The sequence below is a fragment of the Salvelinus alpinus genome, chromosome 16 (assembly GCF_045679555.1).
Source record: "Salvelinus alpinus chromosome 16, SLU_Salpinus.1, whole genome shotgun sequence".
Lineage (NCBI taxonomy): Eukaryota > Metazoa > Chordata > Actinopteri > Salmoniformes > Salmonidae > Salvelinus > Salvelinus alpinus.
The window spans coordinates 4,653,922-4,667,772 of record NC_092101.1 but is presented as its reverse complement, the minus strand read 5'-3'; the positions used below and the strand labels follow the sequence as shown (position 1 = coordinate 4,667,772).

Here is a 13,851-nt window from a genome sequence, read left to right as displayed (position 1 = left end):
ACCAAAATGTAAATTACCAAAATGTAAATAGCAGAAGCTCAATGGGGTCCATAATTATTGGCACCCTTGATAAAGATAAGCATAAAAGACAATCAAATAAATAATATAAATAGTGAGCTATATAGTATGCTAAAAAAATGGGGCAATTTTATTCTGTGTTGGTTAATTGACCACAAAATCAACATTTTGCAATGGCCATCTGTCGGACTTGAACCCCATTGAAAACCTGTGGTTTGAATTGAAGAGGGCCGTCCATAAGCCCAGACAAAGAATATCAAGGATCTGGAAATATTCTGTATGGAGGAATGTTCCAAGATCCCTCCCAAACTGTTCTCCAATCTCATTCATTTAAGGATCGAACCATTTCCCCCCCCAATTTTCGCCTAAAATGACATACCCAAAACTAACTGCCTGTAGCTCAGTACCTGAAGCAAGAATTTGCATATTCTTGATACCATTTGAAAGGAAACACTTTGAAGTTCGTGGAAATTAAATTAATTAAATTAATATAGGAGAATATAACACATTAGGTCTGGTAAAAGATAATATAAAGAAAAAAACTTTTTTTTTTTGTACCGTCTTTGAAATGCAAGAGAAAGGCCAAAATGTATTGTTCCAGCCCAGGCGCAATTTAGATATTGTCCACTAGATGGCAGCAGTGAATGTGCAAATTATTAGACTGATCCAATGAACCTTTGTATTGATGTTCAAAATGTTGTATCAAGACTGCCCAAATGTGCCTAATTGATTTATAAATACATGTTCAAGTTCATAACTGTGCACTCTCCTCAAAAAATAGCATGGTATTCTTTCACTGTAATAGCTACTGTAAATTGAACAGTGCAGTTAGATTACCAAGAATTTAAGCTTTCTGCCCATGTCCTGGGAAATTGTCTTGTTACTTACAACCTAATCACAGTAGCCTACGTTAGCTCAACCGTCCTGCGGGTGGGACACCAATCGTGTAGAGGTTTTTTAAACAGTTTAGAAAAAAAGTTAAGAACTATTGGAATTAAACATGTCACACATTCCATGCATCATTACATTTAACATCAACTTTGTTATGTGAAATGCAAATGTAATACCATTAGGTCAAAAACGATATTCCATCAACCGTGGCGTTATCCTCGCAAGGGTAGGAGTAGGCCTACTGCAAAAAGGGGTGCCAATAATTTTTACCCCTATCTTTTAGAGTTTTAATTTAAATTTTTTATTTTTTGTATTTAACCTTTCTCTAACTAGGCTAGTCAGTTAAGAACAAATTCTTATTTACAATGACGGCCTACACCGGCCAAACCCGGACAACGCTGGGCCAATTGTGCGCTGCCCTATGGGACAATTGTGCGCTGCCCTATTCCAACCAGGCTAGTGTAGTGACGCCTCTAGCATGCAGTGCCTTAGACCACTGAACCAGGGTGTCTGTAGTGACGCCTCTAGCACTGAGATGCAGTGCCTTAGACCGCTGCGCCACTCAGGAGTTAAACAAAATCTATCAGAGCAATTGTATTTGCATAAAATAATATACATTTCCTATTTATTTTATACTGTTTTTTTTGCATTTTTTTTTATCAAGGGTGCCAATAATTGTGGACCCCCCTGTACATATGACAGCATATCCCCAATAGGTAGCATCTTCAGCACATTGAGTTAAACACACATTTCAGTGTTCAACACAGAAACAACAAATATCAATGCCTTTTCCATATATCAATGCATTTTGCAATCTTCTTAAATTAGCATATATAATACTGCGCAATCTATTCCAGTTTCGAGTACACTTGCCTTGCACTTCAGATGTTCCCCTTTTTTTTTTTAAATGTGGTTACAAATCTAGTCTATTACAGATGACAAAGTGAAGAATGATTGGAATTAAACATGTCACACATTCCAGCCATCATTACATTTAACGTCAACTTTGTTACATGAAATGTAAATGTGATTCCAGAAAGTCAAAAACTATATTCCACTAACAGTTGTCAACTGTCAAAAGGCTACATCACATCCCCTTACGAGCACTCCAATCATTCACTGACATTGTTTTAACTTGTTGGTTGAAAAACAAAATGGTATCTTCTGATTGAGAATGTCTGTTTGTGTTTGGTAGGGCTGTAATGTTATTGAGCAACCATGTAAAAAAATCCCCCTGGAAGTCATTGGCTTTAACAGTCCAAAGTGAAGGTTGCAGAGGTCACGTTTTCACATGCTGGTTTTGTGAGCCTCACGAGAATATATGCAACCAAACAAAAATGTGTGCACATGGAGAGCATTGCCAGGTCCATTAACACACTAACAAAGTAATTTCTGTCATTAGTGGAACAACATTATTGCACAAAAACTGTTTTTGGACTGTGGGTGATCGAAGAAAAAAAAATTGTAATCAGGTCAGGTTATCCTTAAGTTTGATCGGGTCCATTTACTGTTTCTACAGACCGTTAGTGTCAGAAGGCTGCTTGTTGAGAGCATCCAGGGCCACCTGAGTCTCCTTTTGTCCATCTATGGAGCAGTTGGACACAGCATTGGCCACCTGGCAGAACTTGCGCAGTATAATCTCCCTTAGAAGCAGGTAAACCCAAGGGTCCAGGATCTGGTTCAGAGAGGCCAGGCGAATGGCGGTGAGAAAGAAGTTACAGTCCACCTGGATGTCTTGACTAGGAGTGAAAGACACTTCTGCCGGTTTGCAGTGATGTGAAGACGTCTGTGTCGAGATCATTCTTAACATCAGCACCTAAAGAAAAGAGTCAGTGACAATTGAATCAAGATTACCTTGGAGGGTCTCGCTTTACTTAACATCATTACTAATTTATAGATATACGAGATACCATACCTGGTCACAGAGATGGCAAACTCTTGAAATTCCTTCTGTCACTACAGATTTCGGTAATTGTTTGGTTTTGTCATGCAGGGCTCACTTTTTATTTTATTTTATTATGTTACTTAGATTAACGCACGGGTGCGTCCAATGGATTTGAATCAGCTCTCAAAAGGCGTGGTTAACATGTGGTTGTCCTTCATCTGATTAAGATGATCCGATCACTAACTGATTGAGATTCGTTGTGGCTGCACATGGTAATAAAATGTGTCTCATCTGCCCACTGCAAATTAATCCAACCTGCCTTGAACATCCCCTTATGACAAGCTGTATAAATCGACAGAAAACAGCACAGTTTTATAGTCAATAGCTGTATAATATCATCATTACAACCTACTTTTGTTATCCAACGATTTAAGACTGGTCATAACACTGTTCCAGTAACCTAGCCCTGTCCACAGCCTGTCCTATCCCTAAGAAAGTCACTGCACAAACAAGCTGAGTATCTGGATGTGTGTACAAAATACATTTAATGCACAGTATAAATACAAATTACACTTAGGCCTTATTGCACACTGTAGAAGCAGAAACAGGTTCAATTATAGAGCACGCCAAAAAGTGCATCTAATGGTGCAACGCATTTACCAAAACAGGTCTCTGGATAGGGTTGATATTTATGAATGGATGTTAACCATTCTACCGAAACAGCCAATTGTTATTTTCTGGAGTGCATTAAATCTAAACTGGACATCGGAGAAGTCGGAACAGTCTTTTTGGATCTTGAAAAGGCCTTTGAAACTTTGAATCATGACGTCCTCCTATCCACACTATCCTCCCTTGGGCACGTGAGACGTTAGCGTCCCACCTCTTCAACAGCCAGTGACACTGTTGGGCGCCAAATTCAAATACAGAAATACTCATTATAAAAATTAAGAAAACAAAACATATTTTACATAGGTTTAAAGATGAAATTCTTGTGAATCTAACCACGGTGTCAGATTTTAAAAATGCTTTATAGCGAAAGCATACCTTACGATTATTTGAGAACATAGCCCACTAGACAAATCATTACAAACAGTAGCCAGCCAAGTAGAACAGTTACACATGTCAGAAATAGAGATACAATTAATCCCTTACTTTTGATGATCTTCATATGGTTGCACTCAGCAGACATTCATTTACTCAATAAATGTTTCTTTTGTTCGGTAAAGTCTCTTTATATCCAAAAACCTCTGTTTTGTTTGCGCGTTTTCTTCAGTAATCCACAGGCTCAAACACAGTCAAAACAGGAAGACAAAAATCCAAATTGTATCTGTAAAGTTCATAGAAAAATGTCAAACGATGTTTTAGCCTAAATAATCAATAATATTTCAACCGGACAATAACGTCGTCAATTTAAAAGGTAAACAAGAAACGCACTCTCTCGGTCGCGTGCATGAAAAAGCTCTGTGACACTTTAGGGTCCACTCATTCAGACTGCTCTTACTTCTTCATTTTTCAGAATACAAGCCTGAAACAATTACTGGTGCCTCTCTTATCGTCACTCAATGCCTAGGTTTACCTCCACTGTACTCACATCCTACCATACCCTTGTCTGTACATTATGGCTTGAATCTATTCTTCCGCGCCCAGAAATCTGCTCCTCTTACTCTCTGTTCCAAACTCACTAGACGACCAGTTCTTTTAGCCTTTAGCCGCACTCTGTTCCTACTCCTCCTCTGTTCCTCTGGCGATGTATAGGTAACCCAGGCCCTGCAGCCCCCAGCATCACTCCCATTTCTCTGTCGCACTCATTTGTTGAGTTCTGTAACCGTAAAAGCATTGGTTTCATGCATGTTAACATTAGAAGCTTCCTCCCTAAGTTGGTTTTATTCACTGCTTTAGCACACTCCGCCAACCCTGATGTCCTAGCCGTGTCTGAATCATGGCTTAGGAAGGACACCAGAAATCCTGAAATTTCCATCCCTAACTATAACATCTTCCGACAAGATAGAACTGCCAAAAGGGGCAGAGTTGCAATCTACTGAAGAGAAGACCTGCAGAGTTCTGTCATACTATCCAGGTCTGTGCCCAAACAATTTGAGCTTCTACTTTTAAAAATATACCTTTCCAGAAACAAGTCTCTCACCGTTTCCGCTTGTTATAGACCCCCTTCAGCCCCCAGCTGTGCCCTGGACACCATATGTGAATTGATTGCCCCCCATCGATCTTCAGAGTTCGTACTGTTAGGTGACCTAAACTGGGATATGCTTAACACCCCGGCCGTCCTACAATCTAAGCTAGGTACCCTCAATCTCACACAAATTATTAAGGAACCTACCAGGTACAACCCTAAATCCATAAACATCGGCACCCTCTTAGATATCATCCTGACCAACTTGCCCTCTAAATACACCTCTGCTGTCTTCAACCAGGATCTCAGCGATCACTGCATCATTGCCTGCGTGCGCGATGGGTCCGAGGTCAAACGACCACCCCTCATCACTGTCAAATATTCCCTAAAACACTTCAGCGAGCAGGCCTTTCTAATCGACTTGGCCCAGGTATCCTGGAAGGATATTGTCTTAATCCCGTCAGTAGAGGATGCCTGGTTGCTCTTTAAAAGTGCTTTCCTCGCCATCTTAAATAAGCATGCCCCATTCAAAAAATTTAGCACTAAGAACAGATATAGCCCTTGGTTCACCACAGACTTGACTGCCCTTGACCAGCACAAAAACATCCTGTGGCGTTCTGCATTAGCATCGAATAGCCCCCGCGATATGCAACTTTTCAGGAAAGTCAGGAACCAATATACTCAGTCAGTTAGGAAAGTTAAGGCTAGCATTTTCAAACAGAAATTTGCGTCCTGTAGCACTAATTCCAAAAAGTTCTGGGACACTGTAAAGTCCATGGAGAATAAGATCACCTCCTCCCAGCTGCCCATTCACTGAGGCTAGGAATCACTGTCCCACAGATAAATCTACGATAATCGATAATTTCATTTTGCATTTTTCTACGGCTCTGTAGCAACTTTCCCAAGCCCCCCCCCCGCTTCTCCTTCACCCAAATCCAGACAGCTGATGTTCTGAAAGAGCTGCAAAATCTGTATCCCTACAAATCAGCTGAGCTAGATAATCTGGACCCTCTCTTTCTAAAATTATCCGCCGAAATTGTTGCAACTCCTATTACTAGCCTGTTCTACCTCTCTTTTGTATCATCTGAGGTCCCAAAAGATCGGAAAGCTGCAGCTGTCTTCAAAGTGGGAGACAATCTAGACCTAAACAGGTTAACAAACAGATCACCGACCATTTCGAATCCCACCGTACCTTCTCCACTATGCAATCTGGTGTCCGAGCTGGTCATGGGTGCACCTCAGCCACGCTCAAGGTCCTAAATGATATCATAACCGCCATCGATAAAAGACAGTACTGTGTAGCCGTCTTCATCAACCTGGCCAAGGCTTTCGACTCTGTCAATCACTGCATTCTTATCGGCAGAGTCAATAGCCTTGGTTTCTCTAATGACTGCCTCGCCTGGTTCACCAAATACTTCTCAGATAGAGACCAGTGTGTCAAATCGGAGGGCCTGTTGTCCGGACCTCTGGCAGTCTCTATCGGGGTGCCACAGGGTTCAATTCTCGGGCCGACTCTCTTCTATGTATATATCAACGATGTCGCTCTTGCTGCTGATGATTCCCTGATCTACCTCTAAGAAGACGACACCATTCTGTATACATCTGGCCCTTCTTTTGACACTGTGTTAAGCCATTTTTTCCACAACTTTGGAAGTATGCTTAGGGTCATTGTCTTCCTCATGATGCCATCTATTTTATGAAGTGCACCAGTCCCTCCTGCAGCAAAGCACCCCCACAACATGATGCTGCCACCCCCGTTCTTCACGGTTGGGATGGTGTCTTCAGCTTGTAAGCCTCCCCTTTTTCCTCCAAACATAATGATGGTCATTATGGCCAAACAGTTCTATTTTTGTTTCATCAGACCAGAGAACATTTCTCCAAAAAGTACGATTTTTGTCCCCATGTGCAGTAGAAAACCGTAGTCTGGCTTTTTTATGGCGGTTTTGGAGCAGTGGCTTCTTCCTTGCTGAGCGGCCTTTCAGGTTATGTCGATATAAAACTGGTTTTAATGTGGATGTAGATAATGTTGTACCTGTTTCCTCAAGCATCTTCACATGGTCCTTTGCTGTTGTTCTGGGATTGATTTGCACTTTTCGCACCAAAGTACATTCATCTCTAGGAGACTGAACGCATCTCTTTCCTCAGAGGTATGACGGCTGCGTGGTCCCATGGCATTTATACTTGTGCACTATTGTTTGTCCAGATGAACGTGGTACCTTCAGGCATTTGGAAATTGCTCCCAAAGATGAACCAGACTTGTGGAGGTCTACAATTTTTTTCTGAGGTCTTGACTGATTTCTTTTGATTTTCTCATGATGTCAAGCAAAGAGGCACTGAGTTTGAAAGTAGGCCTTGAAATATATCCACAGGTACACCTCCAATTGACTCAAATTTTCTGGAATTTTCCAAGCTGTTAAAAGACACAGTCAACTGAGTGTATGTAAACTTTTGACCCACTGCAATTGTGGTTCAGTGAATTAAAAGTGAAATAATCTGTCTATAAACAATTGTTGGAAAAATGACTGAGGCATGCCCTGTGACATGTCACAATGTTCCCACCTGTGCTAAAGACCCTGTCTGAAGGGGCACTTGTAGCAGGAATGCACAGGTACTTTTTAAGCAAACTTACTTAGTCTTGGGAAGTTGGCCTCATGGAGCCTCCACCACTCAAGTGGGTCTTTGTCTGGGTCTGTGTCAGGGGACATCATCAAGTAACTTGACAACTCAGTTTTGATGTCCTCCTCGGACTGTGGGCCAGACAGCACTGTCTTCTTGAAGAAGCTTGCAAGTGTTTTCTTGCCCAGTTTCACTTTCTTCTTCTTGGTGCACATTTCTGCTAGAGTGTCGTGTGCTTTCCTCAGCTAGAAGAGACTTCAGCTCCAAAACAGCTCTTTGTTTGATGCTCTCAATCTTGTCATCTGCTATATATATGTTGTCCTGAACCAGGGATCCACCAGCGGGGCCATATCAAGGAGTTCAACTGTGAAAGGATCTTCGTACTTGTCGTTGAGATACTGTAGTGTGGCACTCTTGCGTGCCCTCACCTTCGTCTGGCTACAGGAGGCTGCTGTTGAACAGGTTTAGCACAGGCTTGAGGTAGGAGACGCTAACATAGTTCTTCCCGGACAGCGTGTCAGTGAATTCCTGTAGTGGGCCCATGGTTTGTTCACTGATTCCAACACATCAATTTCCTGATAGTTGGGCACCAGGTGCCTGCTTTTTTTCTCTGAGCCCAGGACTCGGGCTATGGCCTTTTCTTGTTCCAGGATTCATTCTATCATCTTCTATCTTGACCCCCACCTGGTTGGGGACTCTGTGATGAGCTGGTGAGTGTGTAGACTGAGCTCAGTCTGTGCTAGAAACAAGTCTCTCCTCTTCTAACAGCTGAAGGAAAAGATACTGACCACCTTCTTGCATAACCCAATGGCACGGTCAACTCGTGTGTCTTTCCCACCATTCTCTGAAAAGAATGAAGAAACAAAGGATTCTAAGAATGGCAGCATGTTCAATAATGTGACAAGTACAGCATTCAGTTGACCTGTCTAACCAACACCACCCCAACCCCCCTCCCACACACATGTCTATTCTATTGTTTAGGAATGTTTGACCACTAGCTGTTTGAATATGTAATTGATATAATCATGTTGATTGAAAGTGTATTAATTTAGTTAATTTGTTGTTGTAATTAAAACAGCCTGTGGTTATTTGCTATTGGATTGGCAGAATGACACAACTACTAACACATTAGCCTACAGCTGGCCTGCACATAACCTTTTTGAATGCACTTCAATTATCCAATGTCACACTTACCGATGGCGAGATCAAGCGCAACGCTTTTATCATGTTGCTCCCGCTGTCAGTTGCCATGCACACCTGTCGGTCTTCGTTCATCTTCCACGATGCCAGAGAGTCTTTGAGACCCTGGGCTATTTGATCATCGGGGAAGTAAGACGTCTGGAGGCAGACATTTTGCAATTTCCAGTCTTCATTTATGTAGTGGACTTTCAAACTTAGGTATGGCTCTGACGTTCTGCTCGACCATATACCGGCTGTGGTGGAAAAATTTGAAACACTAGCCAGCTTCTCTGTGACTCTTTCGCGTGTAGCAGTGTATAATCGCGGAAGGGCTTCTTCAGTGAAATACTTGCGGCTTGGCAGCTGATATTTGTGGTCAACTGTACCTAGCAGAAGCCTGGCTTTTGTACTGTAAAGATTGGAACCATATCTTTCGCTATGTAATAGGTCACTGCCTCCGTTATCTCCTTCCACCTCAAACTTTTCTTGTCATAAGGGATTAAGTTTGAAAAGGATGCAGCCATGGTAGTTTGTCTTTTAGCAGACGTTTTGGGAATCGGGCGACTGGAATCGGCATTGCGTAACCTCACGCAATCCTCCCATTCCACCTCGTGTTTCAGTTGCAGGTGATGGAAGAGGTTGGTTGTGCTGCTGCTTATCGTAGCAATTGTCTTTCGAGACATTTTGCACAGGACATTCGTTTGCTGAACATCAGACCTCTTAAACCCGAACCACTTCCATATTACTGAAAAAACATTGCTGCCCTTTTTGGGGATGATTTCATTCACACACCTCACTTTCCATTTTGGTGGAACTCTTACCGCCGCTACACTTCTCTGCCGTGGATACAATTAGTGAAAGGCTGTCTAGGGTTGTGATTGGTGGATAACCTCTGTGCACCTGTTTTCACACAATTGGGACATGATTCGACATTAGGCTGACAGAGAAGAGACAGTGAGATGCTGCATTTTTTAAATGTTACAACATTGTAACAGAACCTTGATTCTTGCGATACAGGCATTTTCGATATCACGCTAAAACATAAACTCTATATATCGCCCAGCCCTACTTGGTAGTGTGTACTGGTGCTCGACAAGTCGGCGAAAGCCTACATCACCCCCGACAGAGAACGGTTGATTATCAAGGGCAATGAATTACATTATCTTGGCATTAATGGGTTTCGTCTTTGAGTTGTCTCGCTGAAATGTTCTTACTCTTTCAAATGACAGCTCGACTTGTTGACTGTTCAATCCACACAGCAGACATTGTGGGCTAGGTTAGGAATGCTGTGTTGCATGTGTAGTGCTACATTTTACGTGGCGTCATTACGTCATGTACCTACGTTATGTAGGTATGCACATCAGCTTTGACATCGGTTTTGCACATCGGCGTTAAACTAGACATCGAGCCGATGCTGATATTGGCGTTTTTAGCTCATATCGTCCGATTCCGATAAGTTCACCTATATATCGTGCTTCCCTAAAAGTAATGATGGACTGTTGTTTCTCTTTACTTATTTGAGCTGTTCTTACCATAATATGGACTTGGTCTTTTACCAAATAAGAATATTGTCGGTATACCACCCCTACCTTGTCACAACACAACTGATTGGCTCAAACGCATTGAGAAGGAAATAATTCCACAAATTAACTTTTAACAAAGGCCCACCTGTGAATTGAAATGCATTCCAGGTGACTACCTCATGTAGCTGGTTGAGAGAATGCCAAGAGTTTGCAAAGCTTTCATCAAGGGAAAGGGTGGCAACTTTGATCAACCTCAAATAAAAAATGTATTTTGATTTGCTTAACACTTTTTTTGGTTACTACATGATTCCATATGTGTTATTTCATAGTTGATGTCTTCACTATTATTCTACAATGTAGAAAATAGTAAAAAATAAAGAAAAACCCTTGAATGAGTAGGTGTGTCCAAACTTTTGACTGGTAATATATGTTCAACTCATAGCTAGTTTATCCAGTGACCATCGCATTTAGAAGGATAGGTACTGACTGAAATGTAGCTGGCTAGTTAGCATGCTGGCTTACAATGGCCATGCAGTAGCCAACTATAGTTAGCTAACACACTTTTGTACATTGCGCTGTAATGTACAATACAATGACCTTATTTTAACGCCCCAAAAACATAATACTTCCAGGTCAACTGTAATATGAATACCATTGTAAAGCACAATTTCTTCCCTTTCCAGTAAAATCAATGACGAGCCCTTCATGCTGCCTGTTTCTGCATGATTGAAGAAGGCAATGAGCTCCGTTGGGTCTTTTTAAAAATGGCGGGTGAACCCTATAAGCCGTGTGGGGAAACTGCTTTTTTCACCCGATCTGTCCAACTTATCACCTCTAAAACGTAAAGAAAACACTATAAAGAGTTTATATAATGTGTCATCACATACCTATTTGAAGGTTTGTGTCGAATTTGAATCGGGTTTTTAGGGCGGCTGTTGTGGGTTTTGAGAGTCATGATGGCTTGCAGTCATGACGCCAAAAAAATGAATGCACTCAGTTGCACAATTGACTAGGTATCCCCCTTACCCTGTCCCTGTCTCTTTCTTGTTTTTAATCTGAGAGAGAAGCGCTACACCTGGTTGAGAGAGGCTGTACGACACAGAATGAGTTGCAATATGCGTGCTGTACGTTACGTCATGATACATCACAATTTAACGTACAGCGTCAGAGGGGTCCGTTTTTTAAACAATTCTGCAATACTATTGGGCCATTACCATGTCAATCGAAGCTTGAATAGAAATGTGGTTCTCAGCACAGACTGATGCCCACACAGTCCCATTAGGTTTCATTGCAGCCTTGTTTGAATGCAGCGGTTGTGCAAATTTGTACAGAATGGGTTTAGTCAACAGTAGCTAGATAGCTAATCGTGGACACCAAAAGACACAGCTACCTAGACGTGGGAGCTCATGGGCACACAGGCTACATTAGCCAACTGGTTAGACATGATTACACCACGGCAACAATAACTAACTTTTTCACTTAGCTTTACACTGACCACCGCTTTTAGGAGGATAGCTAATTACTGAAATGTAGCTAGCTAGACCACTGGCCAGGCAATAGCCACAAACTTATTGTGGACACACAACCTATTATTTGATACATTTGGGTTAACTTGCTCACATCAAACAACACATACCAGACCATTTGTGGAAAGGTCAAAATAACAATTAGTGGGCTAATTTGAGTGAAACTAAAATAGATTGGTAGCTAGCTGATGAGGTTTTCATTTGGTTCAACAATTATGGACAATAACCGTGAACTCCAAAAAAACATCATAATTTTCTGAATATATATATTTTAGGAGAAGGGAAGATTCAACTTTATTTATGAAGATAATAGCATTTTTTTTTTCAATTTTATGAGCAGAATGGCACTGTTGGGAGGAGAAGCTTCATTTCCAAAACGAATTTTCAAACGTGCAATATGATGCATTACAAGAAAAAGACTTACGACAATAATCGTGTACATTTATCGTTAATTAATCGTTACCCAAAATGCCATAATCGTCACAGCCCTATTTATTTCCCCAACTAATTTGGTGATCAAACTGAAGCGGTTTCCCAAGTTGTTCGGTCGGTGTTAACCCCTGGGCGGTGTGCGCTAGGTAAACAGGCTAAACAGACTGCTCTGTAGAGCATCTGTGTGACATCAAGCACTCAAGAACGTTAACTAATCACCTCAACCAATCACATGTGTGTGTCAATAAGGTTGTAACTGAGACCATTCCTTTGGAACTTTAATTACAATGTACGTTCTGTGAATTATTTGTAGTATAGGCGTGCCTTGTTAAATATGATTTTAGTATTTTAGAGAGTTCTACACCACATTAACAAATGCTATAAAACAAAAGGAAAACCACCAGAATTTACCAGTAGAGGAAAACCACCAGAACTTACCAGTAAAGGAGCCCAGCATATAAGCAGTACACACATGATTCCCAATAGTTGAATGACTGTCTCCGTGGTTAATCGTTCCCACTGCTTGGATGAGTGAGATGTGCCCGATTTCGTTTTGCAACGAATAAGTAATCCACGAATTGTGACGACGTTGCAGGAGAAAGTCACAAGAAGTGAGAATATCCCAAGAACAGCGAAAGTGATGGAGAAAAACATGTTGCCCGGGACTTCTCTGTCTCCAGTGCTTATGAAGCACCAAGTGCCTGGCCATTGCAGCGTATAGTGCCCAACTCCTGCGACCGGCAACAGCGAGAAAAACAGAACAAGACACCATATAACTGCCAGAATTTGCTTTGTCACACGTGTCTTCATGTGATTGGAGTACCAATGAGGACTTGTAATCGCCAATGCCCTCTCAATTGCCATTGCGCTGGCAAAGAATAGAGAACACAAGCCAAAAGTTGTCATACAGACTCCAAAGAAAGCACACAGACTCCCCGATGAGTCTATGCGGTCCCATTTCAAATCGGCTCTGTAAACCGATATAACTATCGGGCTGGTGAGAAGCTGTCCAAACAGATCAGTCAATGCCAGCGACCCTATGCAGAGTAGGAAAGACTTTTTCCTGTTATTTTCTTTTTTTCTGTACGAGCTATATACCAGCATAAGAGCGAGAGAATTGCCCACCATTCCCGTTACCATCATAGTAATGGGGAAAACAACTGATACGGATCCACAGTTGCCACTTTTGGTGGCATTGCTCTCACGCAAGGACTTGTTGGATTCCAACATCTCTCCGGGAGAAGAGTTGCGCCAGGTATCCAGAGTCTCAGTTGTCGGAAGTCATCCTCTATGTGAGGATATATACAGGCTAAGTCCACTGTACATGCCCAGCAGCCTCCAAGTGTAGTCTGCAAAGCTACTGTGCGTAAAAACGCGTCACACTTTTTAAAGCACGGGAGGTGGGACTACCTGCAAGAGCATATGCACAATTTCAAAATTCGGCAGGCCTAACTTTCAACACCAATTGCTCCAGGAGGCTAATTTTGGCAGCTGGACAAGGGCCTAATTTAAAGTGCATGTTCACTTTTCTGCTGAAATTACATTGTAAATGTTTTGGCATAGGCCTATACCTAGTAGGCAGCTATGCCTTACATTAAAATATGGCCTAGGCTATTAATGGCTTTGATATAGTTATCTTACCTGAACTAGGGG

The 13,851-nt window shown here is 41.8% G+C and overlaps 1 protein-coding gene across 1 annotated transcript; it reads right to left on the bottom strand.

Annotated features, from left to right (window-relative positions):
- Window positions 1-1,503: 1,503 nt before the first annotated feature.
- ptger3 (prostaglandin E receptor 3 (subtype EP3)) lies at window positions 1,504-13,535 on the bottom strand. Its single transcript, XM_071344525.1, has 2 exons — window positions 12,637-13,535; window positions 1,504-2,725 (listed from the first exon to the last, which is right to left on the bottom strand). Exons 1-2 carry the CDS (start codon window positions 13,426-13,428, stop codon window positions 2,423-2,425), a joined length of 1,095 nt encoding a protein of 364 aa, XP_071200626.1. The 5' UTR covers window positions 13,429-13,535; the 3' UTR covers window positions 1,504-2,422.
- Window positions 13,536-13,851: the final 316 nt, after the last annotated feature.